Here is a 20563-nt window from a genome sequence, read left to right as displayed (position 1 = left end):
GGAGAAAGAGGGAGAGAGAGAGACAGAGAGAGAGAAAGATGAAAGAGAAAGGAAAGAGAAATGAAACAACTCAAATGCACCCATATCAATATGGAACAAAAGTTAATCATAATTTAGCACTTGGAGTTGTTTATTTAAACAGTAAAGTAGTCCCCTACCTTGACCACAGTGACCATGCCGTCATTGTTGACAGGATTGGTGCGGATGAGGAAGTGACCCTGGGGGTCTCCGCTGGCGATGCGGTACTGGGCAGCCCAGTTGGGGCTGTGAGGCTGATCCCTGTCAATCACTGTCAGATTGGCCACCACCACATTCACCCTGTTCTCTGGGACCTCTCCCGAAAACTAGAGAGAGCGGGAGGGAGGGAAGGAAGGCAGGAAGGAGAGAGAGAAGGAGGGAGGGACGGAGGGAGTGAGAGAAGGTGAGATATTTCTATGACTTTAGATAATAGAGAAACCGTTTTTATAATAGTAATGCCTTTCCTTATACTGCTGAATGTCAATGTGTGGAAGTCTTTATACAAACCAGTGGATTTGTTCAATGAAGTGTTTATCCATTTACATCTAATGCTGCACATTTACCAATTAAGAAATTAAATAAGTACTGTAATTAAATGGATGGCACGAACCATCTTTGGGTAATGATCTTCATTATATTCCAATCTAAAACTATTCAGTCTCACTCAATGATACAGAAAACTCAGAGGTATAGTCAGAGCAAAAGCGGCATACACAAAAACCTACTGTACAGGAATTTAGTCCAAACAAAGTGAACACATTCTGCAGCGGTCTCTTTCATATTCAAGAGACACACACACACACACACACACAATACACACACACACACACAATACACACACACCACAGCTTTTATTGTCAGACAGTAATCCCTGCTTCCTCTTGTGATGCGTTAACCGGTTTATGGTGTGTGTCTGCCAGCTGCTGTTCACTCTAATGGCTTCATCATGGTGCTGGGGCTGTATCCAAACCCCCCTCTCCTCCTCCTCCTTCTCCTCCCCAGCCCCTGTCCCCTGCAGCATCGCCACGCCGATAAGCACAGAACAAATTAAATATGCACATTCTCTGTGGTGTGTCGGCTCCTCTATTTTATTTTCACTCCGAGCTTCAACACAGACAGGAAAAAAAAACTTCCAAGCTTGTATGGCAACGTTGGGAGAGAGGGGGAGAGAGGCAGAATGAGGTTTTTTAAAAACCTTATGGAACGGTTCTAACTGGATAATGGGCTCTGGGAAGATGTCCCCACCCTTGAAAGTAACAGGTAGTCCGTCTGATAAGCAACAAGAGAGCCTGATGGGAGCCTACGCTGGTTACTGGTTAGGGAGCTGGAGTGCCCATCAATGGGTTCTGATTGAAAAATGACCAAGGACAGGTTCAATTCAGAATATGGTCAACTCCAATTTCATTAATGCATCAACGTTTGACTTTGAAAGTCAAGAGGACTCAGATCCAGATCCTTACTGTGAATTCATTCCACTGAACTGCTACTAACCACCGAATTGGAGATTATATTGAGACTAACGGAATAGTATAAGAATTGAGCCTTGTGATGATGCAGCGTTTTAGATAGCCCTGCATTGTGTTTTCCCTCTCTCACGACGAGCGAGAGGGAAAGAGAATCAGCTACACAACTCAACATGGCTCTATGGGATATTTTACTGTTCTCAATAGAAGCATAGTCTTGGTTGAAAACAACAACAACAACAACAAAAGGGCAATAATGTTAGCAAGAAGTGGAAATAAAAATGCCCTTAAAAATAACTCTCACAATGTTTCTCTCTGAGTAGAAGGGTGAACAGTTAAATCAGTTTTAAGGGTGTTATTATATCCTCTTTGTGATGGTGATGGAGCCCTAGGCATTGGCAACCCACATCATTTCAGCCTTTTACATGTCACACTAGTGCCACATGCAGTGGCACATCTACTATCACTTACAGCTAATGAAGTCTGCTGTGCCAACAGATATAGCATCTTAATTTGATCACTAAATTGTTGCTGAGAATTTTCCTGCACCGCAGGAAATGCAGATGACCTTTGCGATTGACATAAATTCACTGAAAACCCACACTAAAACATGGTTATATTAACTGTATGGCACTTTTCATGTAGCCTACTTTTGGCCAACTAATAGTCTAACCACCGACCAAGAAACATTATGGACTAAACGTTCAAATCCTGTTGCTACAGGAGTATTTTGCTGTGACAATATACGTAGGTCAAATTAAGATCCTACATCTGTATGTCCCTGACTGTTCTTCAGTAATAAGCCTCAGCAAAACTCTACAATGTATGAGAGACAACTAGTCTGCTACAAACAGACGCTCTTCAGGTAGACCAGGAATAGCATGCTATTAAGGCCTACTGGAATCCAGCTGGCTGATATTTGAACATATGAAACTACAGACTACTGCTCCAAACACCGATCAATGTGGATGTGAATTGAAAACGTCGGCAGGAGTATAGAGTTTAGTTTGAGTGTGATGCACTTGATTAGATCTCATTACCATAACCCTAGGAGAGTGAGATTATACAGTCACTGAATGCAGCCTAATGAGTTGTGGCAAGTACCATTGTCTTTTTGTTTTTCACATAATGACGAACATCACACTCTCATATTCATGCCCATGTTCTCAAATGAATAAAACATTTGGCTTTTTTAATTTTTGGAAAATTAGAAGCAATATATCTGCTTGGTTTACACCCCTGCAAGCAATTTTACTTAATTAGTGTGCTTATGTTTTCTCTCCATCTCCCGTTGAGAGATGCACATGCTTTCCTGCGTCTGTCATACACAAATAATTACTGAACTGCTCCGAGTGGAGTTTGCTGTGTGGCAAAAGAAGAAAAGGAATTGACAAACAAAGCAACAGAGAAACTGGATAATACTGCAATCTTATAGGATAATGTGTATGTGTGCGCCTGCGGGTAAAGCTGTATGTGTGTGTGTGTGTGTCGAATACACAGCAGTAAGATACTAAGACAGCTGCCTCAATATGACTAACATGTCCTCTCCTTTCCCCATTCATCATCTCTTCCTCCCTCTCCTGTCCTCTGCACCACCATAACCACTGTCCCTCCACAACAGAGGCCCATCCATCTGTTACTGTTGGAACACGTAGTTTGACTCTTGTGTTCCAAACCATGTGTTCCAAACCATGTGTTCCAAACCATGTTGCCAGAGCTTTTCTCTTCTCCTTCTGTCATCCTGGTTGTTCTATAGCTGGTATAATTCATTATCTCTCCTCAAATGCCACATGGTTCTAAACTAAGTGAGGCAGTGAGGATACTCAACACTCTCCCTCCACACCAGTGCCTTAAAGTATTTAAGTAAAAATACATTAAAGTACTATTTATATTTTGTCAAATTTTACTTTTTCTTCACAAATTCCAGAAGAAAATATTGTACTTTTTACTCCATAAATTTTCCCTGACAACCAAAAGTACTCTTTTACTGTTTCCAATAGAAGCATAGTTTTGGTTGATAATAACAACAACAACAACAAAAGGGCAATAATGTTAGCAAGAAGTGGGAATAAAAAAGCAACTCTTACATTTGAATGCTTAGCAGGACAGGAAAATGGTCCAATTCACACACTTATCAATAAAACATCCTACTGCCTCTGATCTGGTTGACTCACTAAACACAAATGCTTCATTTGTAAATTATGTCTAAGTGTTGGAGTGTGCCCCTGGCTATCCGTAAATAAAGAAAAAAGTAAAACTGTGCCGTCTGGTTTGCTTGAAATAAGGAATTTGAAATGATTTATACTTTTACATTTAAAACCACATACAGTTGAAGTCGGAAGTTTACATTCACTTAGGTTGGAGTCATTAAAACACATTTTTTCAACCACTCCACAAATTTCTTGTTAACAAACTATAGTTTTGACAAGTCTGTTAGGACATCTACTTTGTGCATGACACAAGTCATTTTTACAACAATTGTTTACAGACAGATTATTTCACTTATAATTCACTGTGTCACACGTCCAGGGGGTCAGAAGTTTACATACACTAAGTTGACTGTGCCTTTAAACAGCTTGTAAAAATTCCAGAAAATTATGTCATGGCTTTAGCAGCTTCTGATAGGCTAATTGACATAATTTGAGTCAATTGGAGGTGTACATGTGGATGCATTTCAAGGCCTACCTTCAAACTCAGTGCCTCTTTGCTTGACATCATGGGAAGATCAAAAGAAATCAGCCAAGACCTCAGAAAAAATATTGTAGACTTCCACAAGTCTGGTTCATCCTTGGGAGCAATTTCCAAACGCCTGAAGGTACCACGTTCATCAGTACAAACAATAGTACGCAAGTATAAACACCATGGGACCACGCAGCCGTCATACCGCCCAGGAAGGAGACACGTTCTGTCTCCTAGAGATAAACATACTTTGGTGCGAAAAGTGCAAATCAATCCCAGAACAGTGTAACGGATGTGAAATGGCTAGCTAGTTAGCGGGTACGCGCTAATAGCGTTTCAATCAGTTACGTCACTTGCTCTGAAACCTAGAAGTAGTGTTTCTCCTTGCTCTGCAAGGGCCGCGGCTTTTGTGGAGCGATGGGTAACGATGCTTCGTGGGCGTCAGTTGTGGATGTGTGCAGAAGGTCCCTGGTTCGTGCCCGGGTCGGGGCGAGGGGAAGTACTAAAGTTATACTGTTACAACAGCAGCAAAGGACATTGTGAAGATGCTGGAAGAAACAGGTACAAAAGTATCTATATCCACAGTAAAACAAGTCCTATATTGACCTGAAAGGCCGCTCAGAAAGGAGGAAGCCACTGCTCCAAAACCGCCATAAAAAAGCCAGACTATGGTTTGCAACTACACATAGGGACAAATATTGTACTTTTTGGAGAAATGTCCTCTGGTCTGATGAAACAAAAATAGGACTGTTTGGCCATAGTGACTATCGTTATGTTTGGTGGAAAAAGGGAGATGCTTGCAAGCCGAAGAACACCATCCCAACCGTGAAGCACGAAGGTGGCAGCATCATGTTGTGGGGGTACTTTGCTGCAGGAGGGACTGGTGCACTTCACAAAATAGATGGCATGAAGAGGCAGGAAAATGATGTGGATATATTGAAGCAACATCTCAAGACATCAGTCAGAAATTTAAAGCTTGGTTGCAAATGGGTCTTCCAAATGGACAATGACCCCAAGCATACTTCCAAAGTTGGCAAAATGGCTTAAGGACAACAAAGTCAAGGTATTGGCCATAACAAAGCCCTGACCTCAATCCTATAGAAAATCTGTTGGCAGAACTGAAAAAGCGTGTGCGAGCAAGGAGGCCTACAAACCTGACTCAGTTACACCAGCTCTGTCAGGAGGAATGGACCAAAATTCACCCAACTTATTGTGGGAAGCTTGTGGAAGACTACCCAAAACGTTTGACCCAAGTCAAACAATTGAAAGGCAATGCTACCAAATACCAATTGAGTGTATATAAACATCTGACCCACTGGGAATGTGATGAAAGAAATAAAAGCTGAAATAAATAATTCTCTCAACTATTATTCTGACATTTCACATTCTTAAAATAAAGTGGTGATCCTAACTAACCTAAAACAGGGAATTTTTACGAGGATGAAATGTCAGGAATTGTGAAAAACTGAATTTAAATGTATTTGGCTAAGGTGTATGTAAACTTCCGACTTCAACTGTACCTTTAGACTTTTACTCAAGTAGTATTTTACCCTGGTGACTTTAACTTGAGTAATTTTCTATTAAGGTATCTTTACTTTAACTCAAGTATGACAATTGGGTACTTTTCCCACCACTGCCCAACACCATGTCTGATACACCAGCAAACAGCATACGGAGACTGAACAGTGGAGAGAGTAGAGACAGAGTAGAGCAGAGAGGAGTGTGGCTGTGTGGAGGTTTGAGTGTTCCCCTGTGAGAGAGGAGTGACAGAGACAGGACAGAGCAGTCTGAGGAGAGGCGTTGTTCAGTGGGTTAGTCTCTGACAGCTGGGGCCTCTTATCAGAGCAACCGGCTGGAACTACACAGCTGCCTGCCTGGCACACACAGTGATGATACCGCCGTGCCACCAAGAGATGGATCACACATCAGAGGAGGCAGCGTGTGACGTGGACACACTCCTCTCTCTGCAGATGGATGGACATACAGAAAAAGGAGAGAGGGAGAGAGAGAGAAGGAAAGACCAATGAAGGGAGAGACTACTCCTCCCTCGTGATGCACGCCCACACGCACTAAAGTGGGCCAGAAGAAGTCAGGCTGCCTCCAGTGCGGATGTGTATGGGACTGGGGCCAGATGCCTGCAGACAAACCATGGTCACCAGAGAGGCTGCTGGCAGAAAGAGTGGAGGGAGGGCTGCTCCCATCACCAAACAGCATGCCTATGATCTTTCTCTCTCATCCCTCTTTTTCTGTCCCTCCATATGTCGCTCCGACACACTCTCCCTTTACTTCAGTAGCTCCCTGTTTCCCTCTGACCCCTTTCTTCTCCGTGTTTTTGGTCCTCCTATTTGTCCTCGCCTGCTGTTTATCTCTCCACATGTCTCTGTCCCGCTCCTCTGTCCAGCTCTCTAGCCTCCTGTCAAAGAGCCATGAAATCGTGTTCTCTAAGATAGCATCAGACACATGGACTGCATCTACAACAGAGTTGGGGCACTGCCCTGGTGAATATCCATCAGCTCATGTTATCCTGTCATGAATACAGATGTGTGGCCCTACAGTAGAGGTCAGTCCTGGAGTGGAGAGGAGACTCACCGTCCTGGCGGTCAGCTCGGGAGGGTTGTCGTTGATGTCGGTCACAGAGATGAGGGCGGTGGCCGTGTTGGACAGGCCAAAGTTCAGGTTCCCCTCCATGTCCGTGGCCTGGACGATGATGGTGTACTGGGACACTTTCTGGAAAGACAAACCACATTCACGTTAGTTAAATAAGACGTCATAGAGGGTGAAGGTAGGTCTGAGCATACTATAGCTAGGTGGGCTGACTGACAAACAAACAAATGAATAACTAGCACAAATAGCTCTGAACCTGACACACACACTTATGTGCAAACTCATGAACACACACACACACACACACACACACACACACACAAAGGCTTAGGAAGTGAGGGCGCAACGGGTGCGAGTGAAAGGCTCATCCATTATAGCCTACAAGTCCCTGCTTTTAGCTCTCCGAGCAACCCTCATCATCACTCACTCTAATGGAGGTGCCATCACTTTAAGAAGAACCACTATGCTGCAAATATTAAAGAGAGTGAATGGACATTATTTAGGCCAGTTAGATGGGAGAGAATAGCTAGAGGCGGTGCTGCCGTACAGACCACCATTGAAAGAACAGTCAATCATGACGTCAGACAGTATAACATGCATTCACACTGAGAAGATACGGCAGAGATACTGTCTTCTCCTCTCTTTTCATCTCTCCCTCCTTCCCTCTCACAACAAGCACAGATGCACACACTGCACACACTGCACACACACTGCACACAGATGCACACACTGCACACACACTGCACACAGATGCACACACTGCATTATATATTATTTTTGACACTTTGCTGCTGTCCATGGTGTTGAAAGTTCACTGTGTCCAAACAGTGCAGCGATAGATTCGCCCCTCTCGCCAGTCCATCTCTCTCTCTCCAGTCTCACAGGCTCTCCCCTGGTCTCTCCCGGTAAGCCTCTCAGAGTCGCCGCTCCTCTCTGCTCTCATTAATCCGTTTGGCTAAACCTCCTATTGTGCTGGTGTCAAAAATGGACGTCAAGGACAGGTCAGTCAGTGTGAAGAGGAGAGGGAAGCCCAGCCTAGTCTCCTGCCATGTTCGGTCACACCATATTTGGATAGTCTGGATTTTCCATCGGTAGATGCTCTACAGATGGTCATAATATCAACAAACTATCTGTTGATAAGCAACTGCTTGCTATGGTTATGGCTACGGTTAGGTTTAGAATAAGGGTAGGAGTTAAGGTTAGGGCGAGGTTTAAAATAACGGGTAGGGTAAGGGCTAAGTTTATGGTTAGGATAAGGTTAGAGCCAGGGTTAGGGTTAGTAGTTACCTGAAATGGGCTGATTTCAAGGTTTTACTGCTAACCTACAAAGCATTACATGGGCTTCCTCCTACCTATCTTTCCGATTTGGTCCTGCCGTACATACCTACACGTACGCTACAGTCACAAGACGCAGGCCTCCTAACTGCCCCTAGAATTTCTAAGCAAACAGCTGGAGGCAGGGTTTTCTCCTATAGAGGTCCAGTTTTATGGAATAAAACATGCCTACCCATGTGAGAGACGCAGACTCGGTCTCAACCTTTAAGTCTTTATTGAAGACTCATCTCTTCAGTAGGTCCTATGATTGAGTGTAGTCTGGCCCAGGAGTGTGAAGGTGAACGGAAAGGCACTGGAGCAAGAACCGCCCTTGCTGTCTCTGCCTGGCCGGTTCCCCTCTCTCCACTGGGATTCTCTGCCTCTAACCCTATTACAGGGGCTGAGTCACTGGCTTACTGGTGCTCTTCCATGCCGTCCCTAAGAGGGGTGCATCACTTGAGTGGGTTGAGTCACTGATGTGATCTTCCTGTCTGGGTTGGCGCCCCCCCTTGGGTTGTGCCATGGCGGAGATCTCTGTGGGCTATACTCGGCCTTGTCTCAGGATGGTAAGTTGCTGGTTGAAGATATTCCTCTAGTGGTGTGGGGGCTGTATCCTGCCTGTTTGGCCCTGTCCAGGGATACCGTCGGATGGGGCCACAGTGTCTCCCGACCCCTCATGTCTCAGCCTCCAGTATTTATGCGTCGGGGGGGGGCTATGCTCTCTCTCTCTCTCTTTCTATCTCTCTTTCTACCTCTCTCTCTACCTCTCTCTCTACCTGAGCACGAGGACCATGCCTCAGGACTACCTGGCTCCTTGCTGTCCCCAGTCCAGTTTCAACTGTTCTGCCTGCGGCTATGGAACCCTGACCTGTTCACCGGACGTGCTACCTGTCCCAGACCTGCTGTTTTCAACTCTCTAGAGACAGCAGGAGCGGTAGAGATACTCTGAATGATCAGCTATGAAAAGCCAACTGACATTTACTCCTGAGGTGGTGACCTGTTGCACCCTCTTCCTAGGTTCTGGCCTTTCTAGGGAGTTTTTCCTAGCCACCGTGCTCCTACACCTGCATTGCCTGCTGGGCTGGGTTGGGCTTCTGTATAGCACTTTGAAATATCAGCTGATGTAAGAAGGGCTTTATAAATAAATTAGATTTGAAATGTTACTGATATTCTGTAGGTAGACTATTCAAATAAAGTGTTACCCTGTGTTCAGCTGAAAGGGCCTCTTTTCAAGCCTTTTACCATTCAGCAGCCCTGCTATCTGCTATGCCTGGGCCAGTTCTGCACGGTTGACCTCGATAACACGGCCTATAACAGCTCTGAGGTCAGGACCTGAATCTCAGACGCATTTAGGGTGGAACCCAGGTAGCTGACTAATGAACCTTGATGGAGGCCAGTAAAATGCTGGGGAAAGATCAGTGCTCTTTCTATTTTTCTTTCTCCATCTCGCTCTCTCTCCGTCTCTCTCTCTCCGTCTCTCTCTCTCTCCGTCTCTCTCTCTCTCCCTCTCTCCGTCTCTCTCTCTCTCTCTGTCTCTCTCTCTCTGTCTCTCTCTCTCTCCGTCTCTCTCTCTCTGTCTCTCTCTCCGTCTCTCTCTCTCTCCGTCTCTCTCTCTCTCCGTCTCTCTCTCTCTCCGTCTCTCTCTCTCTGTCTCTCTCTCTCTCTGCTCAAGGAGCAGTGTGTTTAATAGTCAGGTCAGTTGATCCAGCGAGGCTTTTTAAAACACTTGAACTCACCCAGAGTCATTTAAAGTTCTGCAGAGTCATTAGAACTCGCTCCACATGTTCATTTGAACTAGACCAGCTCTATGAATGAAAACTCAATATGGGCTGCGCTTTATTACAGTCATAATGAAATATCAATACCATCTCTTCTCATAGTGCACTGTAGTAAATATACCCTTTATTCAGCTACATCAGGGTAACATTAGTCCTGGATAGTTGCTGACCTGTGGCTAGCCTGACTCTGAGTAGCAGACGTGCATAGTCTGATCAAGCATGGAAAGGTGTGTTAAGCCCAACAGCAGGTGGCACTCTGACACAGTAGGGGGAAGGAGACATGCTGTCCTGCAGCACTTTGTTCCAATCCTGAGAGTTGATAGAAGTTTAACCCAGCACACACATACACACACTCTTCTAGCTACTTCCTCCCGTCAGTGTGTCTGCCCTAACAAGCCATTAATGGTGTCTCTAATGAGTCCTATAGATCTTTGAAAAGAAGTATCTCTGTTAGATTAGAGCCCAACTCTAGAAAGGAAATACGCCTTCTTCTTTCACCAAACAGAACAAAAGCAGCGCTTTTCCCACGGGCCTAAGCTCTTGGACTTTAATGGGAAGGGTTGAAAGGCATCTAGGGCCATAAGAACAGAACACTGCTGCAAACTCTGAGGTAAAATGAGATCCTTTACACAGGAACTGAACGAGACCAGAGAGGACAGAAAGCACAAAAGGCTACAGGCTAACAGAACTCTATAGCCAGTACTCCTTTTAAACCAAAAAGGTCAAATTACATCTTGAAATGGTTGCCTAATAGTCACTGTTTGGAGTTTGGAGTGGAGTTTGTTTTCAAATCTTAGTTAAAAAAAAGATGGGGAAAGACATTACTGACATTGATAGGAAAAATGCAAGGTACATTTTTTACTTACAAAACATTAAAGACATGCTCCGGAACGTTGGTGTTTTTTAAACCTCCCACTTTGGGCTGGATGTGTCAATGTGTAGTTCATACAAGCATAATCTATGAGTAGAATTACTGTCTTACCTCAATTAGCCACAAAATCCCTAGTTTGAAAGCAACAGTTTTTCTGTAAGCTGTGCTGCGCCATTTCCCATTACTTATTTATTATTTTCCCCCACGTGGGCCAACACCCTAGCAATTCGAGTTCAAACAATGAGCTCCAGCGCCTCGCCATATGAGTGACAGCTAGCAAGAAGCACATGATGCATTCACAGCAGAGCGAGAGAGAGAGCAATGATGTGTTGCACACACTGTATGTGACATAGTACGCAATTTTCGGGGACCACTACTGGCAAATAAAATATACAAAACTACCGGAGAATCCCTTTAATGGAGAATGCATTGAATCCGAGCTGTGTGTGTTTGTGCTTCGTGTGTTGGGCAGACTGAACATGTGACGAAGACAAAGCAAGCGTGAATGAGCACTGAACTAGCACTTTCCGTATTTGCTCTGTGGTTTGTGTTCCGGCCTGTCAGTTTGGTACTGACCACAGTGATTACCCTGTCACAAACAATCTACCTCAAACAGCCACTGACTCACATTTAACCCAGAGAGACTCCCTCTCTCCCATTCACTGCAGCTTTCTGAGGAAGATGGAGCACAGCGCTCCTGCTAAATACACTGTATGAAACACAAAGGCACATGGACATACAATATACATACACACCCAGACCAATATGATATACTCATGACACATGAAATACTGTCACACAAACACTCAGATACACCCATATGCACAAACACTTGCCCCCCAGACATGCCAAAAACAAACTTTTCTCCAGAGGGAGCCCATAATGGTTAACCACTTCCCCAGCTTGAAGGAGTAATACTCAGTCCCCTGGAGATGGCACCTCCAAGCCCCTGTAGATGCCCAGTGCCCTCCCTTATCCCCTGCCCAGCCTCTCCTCCCCCATGTGGACAGTCTGTAGCCACTCAGAAACACCGACTACAGTGTCAGATCAATGCCCTAATCAGGCAGAGCAGAGCTTACATGGTTCAACCTGGAGCTGACACGAGTCAGCCACGCCGCCCAGCATCGTGCCCAGCACCGTGCACAGCCAGGCTCCAGAGGGGCTGCAGTAGCCTGGGGGAATGAAAAGCAATGGAGCTGCCACTCCAGCCAGGCCTAGAGAGCACTGAGACAGCCCAGTCCATCTGTGGCACACAGTACAGGACACCATGACTCTTACACTCAGCAGCTCTGACACCCAGCAGGCTACCTCATACTGTACCTCACCGCTACACGCTCAGGACCAGGAATAACAAATGCTGCCCATTAGCCACCAGCACAAGAGAAAGACACAGTGGCTTGTTTATGTACAGTACCTCTGTTTCTCAGGCAGAGAACGAGGGACCCAGAGACAGCTTAGCCCTGCTTGTTAACCAGTGTGCTGAAACATGCAGTGGCACGAGGGCACAGAAGAGGTGAGGTCAGGGATGCAGTGAGTGGCAGGGTAATTGGCATTCAGGAGTGTTCAGGGCTGGGTGACACTGAAGTGCCCTTGCTGTTCCCCTGCTCTTCTCCACACTGAAGAGGCTCACTCACCCCTTAATTAACACATGAATATTCCATTTAGTCTCCAGTGCAACTGATGAAGAGGATTAGCTGCTGCATCGCAGTGTGCGTGTGTGTGTGTGTGTGTGCGTGTGTGTGTGTGCATGCAAACATGTGTGTTAATGCCTGAGAGTGTACTTATGCACGTGACCTTGAGCGTAGGTGGGTGAACACCCAGGTGTATCCCAGTTTTAGGGGAAGGAGCAGAGGGAGAGAGGCAGGTGGGACTGGGCTGCTGGAGTTGTTGCTCTACCTAGATTAATGAGGTTGACTCCCATCCATTCAGCTGTGGGGGAGACCAGGGGACAGTGAAACAGGCCCCTGCATTAACTGCAGATGATTACTACTGTCAACCCTTTACTGTTTAACATGCATACTTGAATGAGTAAAGTGCATGCATACATGCATACAGAACCTGGATGCAATTGTGATTGTTTATTTTCCTCAATATTCACACACAAATCAGATATTAAACAACTAAACCTGGTAGCCATACCAGTCTTTTGTTTCCAATATAGGTCAAATCCGTCTGGTTTCCACAGGATGGTCAGGATGAAGCTATTGCCAAGTGGGACTATTGGGAAATCTGCGAATATAAATGTTATGAGACTGACTCGTGTTGCCAGAGCTCAAAGGTTTAGACTCAGCACTTGTGCTTTTATGTCTGTGGTAAAATCACCAGACTAATAATATCATAATGATACAGTATGTTATAAATGTGTGTCTTTGGAACAATAGGAGTAGGACTGGCGGTCGTATTTCCCTCTGAATGTCAGGCCACAGAGGACTGTTAGGAGTGTGAGTCTGAGAGGCTGACTGTAAGAGGCTGACTGCAGGGTGAGCACAGCTTCTCATAAGACTCTGTTGGCAGCTTACTAATGCATTATGGGATAAACAGAGTTGACTCACCGTGACCTCCCTCATTAGTGATCTAAGAAGGGGGGGGGGGGCACAACACCTGCGGGAGTGCGACACAAGGAGGGTAGAGGATAAACCAGGTGAAATCCATTCCCATGACCCCCTTAAGGAGGGCCAGAACGTGTTGGTATTTTATAGCCATTAGCAGTGCTGTTCGCAGGGTCAGGGTTGGTTCCATTTCAACTCCTGTCAACTGAATTGGACATGAAAAGTCTCTACACATGAATAATTCAATTCAGTTCCTGAATAGACTGGAATATAGATAGGAATCAACCCTATATGACTATGTTGCTCATAAGGTTTAGTCTAGGGAGAGAGGGAATCCTGAGTTCGTTATTAAGGGCAGAAGGTGACTGACTGGTGTACAGGAGTGGTGACCTATAGGAATGGGAACAACACCCAGTGTCAGACTATATTTAATATAACGACTTAGTTTGACATGGTACCCCTGCCATGAGATGTGAGGTGACACAGTAGACACCATCAACATACCATAACCCTGTGGATGTGCAGTAACAGGCTGACATGAACACTGATCCAACAGGATGTCAATGCCCCTTCCTCCCCACTGTTCCCCCCCTGTGCCCCCTGACAGACAGTGTGACCTTGTTGTGTTACTGACCTCCCTGTCCAAGCCGGCGGCCACCGTGAAGATGTCTCCCGTCTCGCTGTTGATGGTGAACATATTGGGGATTGGCATGTGGGGGGTCTGGGATAGGATCCGGTACCGCACCATCCCATTGGCTGTGGTGTCGTCATCTGAGTCGTTGGCGGTCACCTGCATCACTAACGTGCCTGCCAACAGGGAGGAGGCAGAGCCAGCAACAGTTACAGAAACACAATGTGAATCACACAGCACAGGAAACACCTCCTCCTGGCAAAGACAGAGCCATGAACAGGCACACAAACACCAAGAGAGTTAACATATGTGTCCCACCATCATACACAAACACCAGGAGAGTTAACATATGTGTCCCACCATCATACACAAACACCAAGAGAGTTAACATATGTGTCCCACCATCATACACAAACACCAGGAGAGTTAACATATGTGTCCCACCATCATACACAAACACCAAGAGAGTTAACATATGTGTCCCACCATCATACACAAACACCAAGAGAGTTAACATATGTGTCCCACCATCATACACAAACACCAAGAGAGTTAACATATGTCCCACCATCATACACAAACACCAAGAGAGTTAACATATGTGTCCCACCATCATACACAAACACCAGGAGAGTTAACATATGTGTCCCACCATCATACACAAACACCAGGAGAGTTAACATATGTGTCCCACCATCATACATAAACACCAAGAGAGTTAACATATGTGTCCCACCATCATACACAAACACCAAGAGAGTTAACATATGTGTCCCACCATCATACACAAACACCAAGAGAGTTAACATATGTCCCACCATCATACACAAACACCAAGAGAGTTAACATATGTGTCCCACCATCATACACAAACACCAGGAGAGTTAACATATGTGTCCCACCATCATACACAAACACCAGGAGAGTTAACATATGTGTCCCACCATCATACATAAACACCAAGAGAGTTAACACATGTCCCACCATCATACACAAACACCAGGAGAGTTAACATATGTGTCCCACCATCATACACAAACGCATATTTAACATACAGTACACAGTATACACACACACTTCAAAACGTATTTCAAACCCATTCCCTGCATCTATGTCTTCAGCTAAGGGAAAATTCAAGGGGAAAATAAGCAGACAACAAACTCTGTGAAAAAGCCCCCATTCATCCCATCCCTGTATATACTAGGCTGGCAGGCTGGCAGGCTGGCAGGCAGGGTAAAGTTCCCCCCTACAGAGTCCATTTAGTAATGAGCAGCACTGGCTCTTCTGCCATTTCCACCATCCATTATTTCAGCCTTCAGCGGAACGGCTGCTGCCCTTAATGCTCCGATGCTCTCTCCCTATTTGTCTTGGAATCATGGGCAAAAAACACAGCCATTTAAGAATGATGGTGGGGGTGGTGTGTGACTGTGTACGTGTGTATAGAGGTAGAGGGGATGGGGGGGTGAAAGGCCTGTGCCCCCATCTCCCCTAGCAGAATTATTGATTTGTAAGAGCTTGTCAGCCAGGCTCACAAATGTGACCAGGCAATTAGGAGCACTCTGTCCAGGAAAAGGGAGAGATCTCCTCGTTCCTCTCCCCAGCTCAGGGAAAATGTCACTCTCCATCAGGCGACCATTTAAAGGCTGCTACTGCTGCTGCAGCAGGAAAGCTAGGGTCTTGTCAGCTTAGGGGGAGAGACGCAGGAGAACACACATGCTAGGGTTGTTGTACTGTATAAGGAGGTAGAAACAAAGAGAAAGAGACAGGGGGAGAGAGGAAGAGGAGAAGAGAGAAGCATATATAGAGAGACAGAGAGGAGTGTAGAGAGAGAGAGAGAGGGAGAGAGAGGGAGAGAGAGGGAGACAGAGAGAGAGAGAGAGAGAGAGAGAGAGAGAGACAGAGAGACAGAGAGACAGAGAGACAGAGAGACAGAGACAGAGAGAGAGAGACAGAGAGAGAGAGAGAGAGAGAGAGAGAGAGAGAGAGAGAGAGAGAGAGAGAGAGAGAAAACAGGGAGGAGTGAGAGACATTAGAGTTGATCTAGGGTCAGTTTTGCTGTAGATCAGAAGAAGGCGCATGGATAGTATTAGCTAGTATAGAAACATGTTGAATTTCAGACAGACAGGAGAAGAGACACAGAGTGGGTCCTCGCAGCTACAGGTGTCTGTTCTGCTGGCTCTCATAATTGGGCAGAGATAGCACCATAATTCCCGTGACAGCCAGAATCAACAGAATAATTGTAGCTGAGAATTCTATTTCAAACTTCATTAAGTTTCAAAGCAGGAGTTGTCACTTTGCCCATGGAGAGAAAACAACAGGGAGAGAGAGAGAGCCATGGAAGGGAGCGAGGAGAAAAACAATGACCCTTATTACAGAGAAGAGCATCAACATTTGATCAAATTTTCAGTCCGATGGGGGGGGGGGGGGGGGGGGGGGGGGATGTAGAGAATCATATGTCAACTCTGCCACTTTTAATTTCAATAATAGGGAATCCTTAATACGCTTAAAGAGTGCTCTTTGTCTAAGAGTGTGGGCATGCCTGAAAGAGTTAACCTCTGAGCCTGTTTAATTCTTCTTTAATTTGAAAATGAATTCTAAATCCTAATTGCTTTTCCGCCAAAACCGCTGGAGCTGAAAATTTCACTGGTGGCAGGCAAGGCAGGCATGTTGGCCATTTGGTTACATGGGAAAGAGAGCGGAAAGTTGAGATCCCTGCTGGGCTCCATCCACTGACTAAACATTACTGAGCTGGGGGTCAACACCTCCCAGCTAGCACATGTGGTTCCTTGGAAGTTGTGGGAACTTAAGTTTGAGATTTTCCATTGGTTCTGGGAACGAAGCCATACACTTCCTGACCAGTAAAACGGAATGTTTTTCAAACATTCTGAGAATGGAAGTGAACATTTCACATGTTCTGGGAAGGTTAATTATTAGGTTACAGGGTGGTTCTGAGAACATTTTGCTATGGTTCCTGAAAGTTTTCCTGGGAGGTTTTATTAACTTCTTATGGCTGAAGGGGCAGTATTGAGTAGCTTGGATGAAAGGTGCCCATATCAAACGGCCTGCTCCTCAGTCATAGTTCCTAATATTTGCATATTATTATTAGTATTGGATAGAAAACACTCTAAAGTTTCTAAAACTGTTTGAATTATGTCTGTAAGATTAACATAACTCATATTGGCAGGCAAAATCCTAAGTTGAAATCAAAACAGGAAGTCAGAAATCTGAGCCTGTATGTATTCACCAGAGTCCCTTAAGAAATCCACTTGAGTTATGAATGATGTTGCACTGCCTAGGGGTTCCACTAGATGTCAACCATCAATATAAATTACAATGAGACTTCTATGATGTTGTGGGAGAGAATGAGAGCAGAATCAGTCAGGTGTCCATCAAGCAGCCATTTTCTGATCATGCTTTTTTTTCATGTAAGTCACCTACGTTCCATTGCTCACGCAGACAAGAACGAATACTCTGGTTGGAACTATTGAAGCTATATGTTAAAAACATCCTAATGATTGATTCAGTACTTAGTTTGAAATGTTTCTTCGACCGGTAATATCACTTTTTTAAGTTTTTGTCTGATATAAAGCTGACCAGAATTAGCGTTTGGACATGTTTACCAAACGCGCTAACAATTGGACATAAATAACGGATTTTTTCGAACAAAACAAACATTTATTGTAGACCTGGGATTCCTGGTGTACTTTCTGATGTGGATCATCAAAGGTAAGGGAATATTTATCATGTATTTTCTTGTTTATGGTGACGCCATCTTTGCAGCTGTGGTACGTTACTTTTGAGCGCCGTCTCAGATTATCGCGTGCATTTCTTTTTCCGTAAAGTTTTTTTTAAATCTGACACAGCGGTTGCATTAAGGAGAGGTATATCTATAATTCAATGTGTATAACTTGTATTATAATCTATATTTATGATGAGTATTTCTGTTGAAACGATGTGCTATGCAAAGTCACTTGATGTTTTTGCAACTAGTGAATCTAGTCGCCTCAATGTAAACTCAGATTTTTTTATATAAATATGAATTTTAATCAAACAAAACATGCATGTATTGTGTAACATGAAGTCCTATGAGTGTCATCTGATGAAAATAATCGAAGGTTAGTGATGAATTTTATCTCTATTCTGGTTTTTGTGAAGCTATCTTTAGCTGGAAAAAATGGCTATGCTTATTGTGGTTTTGTGGTGACCTAACATAATCGTTTGTAGTGCTTTCGCTGTAAAGCCTATTTGAAATCGGACACTTTGGTGGGATTAACAACAAGATTACCTTTATGATTACCTAAATGATATAAGACACATGAATGTCTAAGGAATTTTAATTATGAGATTTCTGTTTTTTGAATTTGGCGCCCTGCACTTCAGCCATAAGAAGTTAACGTTCATAGAACAGAAATTATAGGTGATTTTGAGGTTTTGAAGAACTTCCTTAAAATTTCACTGAATGTTTCAATAAGACTTTTAATAACACTGCTAGCTTAGTTTGGGTTAACTGTTTTGAACTCCAAGCACAGATTGGACACATGGAAATTAATTTGCTTAGGTGTTAATCATGCAAACACATTTGTTTTTTATTTTGGCACGGCGTCAGTGAGATTCAAACCTACAATCTTCTGATCTCTAGTCATTAAATTAGTCCACTGCGTCACCAGAATTGAGCTAGCACACCATGTTTGTTTTACTCATTCAAAGCTGTTCAAAACAGACACTGAGAACGAAATAACAATCTTACAAAAATTATTTGAACGTTACTAATGTTTTCTTGTGGTTTTTATGGAATGTTTTCTTAATGTTTCCACGTTGTGGAAAGGTTTTATGCAGAATAACCATAGGACAAACACGCTCTCACCAAGCTCTAAGAAACATATGGTTTTCAGAACGTTATGTGCTAGCTGGGCTGCCTTCCAATTACAGATGAATTACAGATTATAGTAGCGGTGTGAGGGTAAAATCACTGGGGAAACCAAGCCAGAAAAAAAAATATATATTACAACCACTGTGTTGTGATAATTGCATTTTTTGCTCTATAACCTGTTAGTTCATTTGCCTTGACACCGTGATACTGTATATAAGCCTAAGGCCGAGACAATAAGGCGGCACAGTTGCAGAATAAATTCAACCACACCTTTGTTTCATCATAAAACCAGAGAGCAACCTCTGTCCAGTGAGGTCCACAAAACATATTGCATGTAACAAACAGTTATATGACCTACAGCATGGTCAAGCACATTTTTGGACTACTAAACAACTATTGATTTAGAGTCACCGCAAGTCGCAAAGAAAACAGGCGCTGCCTCCACTATTCCAGCACCATTTCAACGTCAACATTATCTAATCACATATGCTTAGTCAAAAACATTTATTGAACCTTTATTTAACTAGGCAAGTCAGTTAAGAACACATTCTTATTTACAATGACGGCATACCCCGGCCAAACCCAAACGACGCTGGGCCAATTGTGTGCCGCCCTATGGGACTCCCAATCACGGCCGGATGTGATAAAGCCTGGATTTCAACCAGGGACTCTTGCACTGAGATGCAGTGCCTTACACCGTTGCGACACTCGTGAGCCCTAATAGAGGGACAACTAAAAGATACCAAAAACGATTTAGTCCAATCAACATAAGGTAAATATGATGTGTCTGTCCATGGTACTGATTTCTCTGTGTGTGTGTGTGTGTGTGTGTGTGTGTGTGTGTGTGTGTGTGTGTGTGTGTGTGTGTGTGTGTGTGCGTGCGTGCGTGCGTGCGTGCGTGCGTGCGTGCGTGCGTGCGTGCGTGCGTGCGTGCGTGCGTGCGTGCGGGCGTGCGTGCGTGCGGGCGTATGTGCATGCAAGTAGGAAAAACATGTCGACTAACCCTACTTGTAGAGAAATGCCAATGCCATTCTCCTCTTTAATGTTGCCTGAATGGTCTATGACTGTCATACAGTACAAGCTTTTTGCTTTTGTCCTAGGCTACCTGGCTAAAATGCTTGCTTGCTAGCTTAATTTCCTTTCATGGGCAACGATGCGCCAGGCCAGCTTTTTAACATTAGCCAGTCAACTATATCTAGCTACATGTTGAACTTCCATCCTCTCAGTCCAGGGGCACAATGTATGAATTTATGGTTGGCTTAGAATTGCCGTTATAATCATTGGCCAGCACGGAGATTGAAGTAAAACCAAATCCCTATCTCCATCCATGGCTACTTTAGGAAAGGGACAATTTTAGCTAGCTAGCCACCGGAGAACAACGACACAATGAGATGCAACAAATCAAGTTCTGTCAATGATGTTTGGCTTCTAATGTGATATGACTGGTTTGAAGGCAAATCCACACTGGCTTCCCTTGACACTTTTTTTGGGGGGTGCAAGGACCATTCACAGCTGTGTTCTGTTTAGCTCAACGCTGATTGGCTATTATTATTTTATTTTTTTAATCAAGGGAAGCCAAATGCTCCCTGGCTTCCCTTTCATTCTATTATACGGGCGGCAATAATGTCATACTCTTTTTGACCAGACAGCATCAGATAGATGGGCTACAAATACAGAGACAGAGGGCGGTGTTTTGTTCACTTGGTTGCTTTCTCCAGTGAGATATTTTCAGCCTCATACAAATTGAACGACATTTATGATACACAGAAAGATGAAACATAAATGA

General features: G+C 44.3%; 1 protein-coding gene across 1 annotated transcript in view; it reads right to left on the bottom strand.

Annotated features, from left to right (window-relative positions):
• Positions 1-20563, bottom strand: part of LOC129815066 (cadherin-4-like) — a 237993-nt gene that overhangs the window by 16216 nt on the left and 201214 nt on the right. Inside the window, exons 8-10 of the mRNA XM_055868398.1 lie at positions 13911-14083; positions 6750-6887; positions 159-344 (exon numbers count right to left, since the gene is read on the bottom strand). Of these exons, the coding sequence (XP_055724373.1) occupies positions 159-344; positions 6750-6887; positions 13911-14083 (497 nt within the window). The remainder of the gene's footprint in view (positions 1-158; positions 345-6749; positions 6888-13910; positions 14084-20563) is intronic.

This window comes from Salvelinus fontinalis, chromosome 18 (genome assembly GCF_029448725.1).
Source record: "Salvelinus fontinalis isolate EN_2023a chromosome 18, ASM2944872v1, whole genome shotgun sequence".
Classification (NCBI taxonomy): Eukaryota; Metazoa; Chordata; class Actinopteri; order Salmoniformes; family Salmonidae; genus Salvelinus; species Salvelinus fontinalis.
The sequence above is the reverse complement of the archived record's forward strand: the minus strand, read 5'-3'. Positions and strand labels throughout refer to the sequence as shown.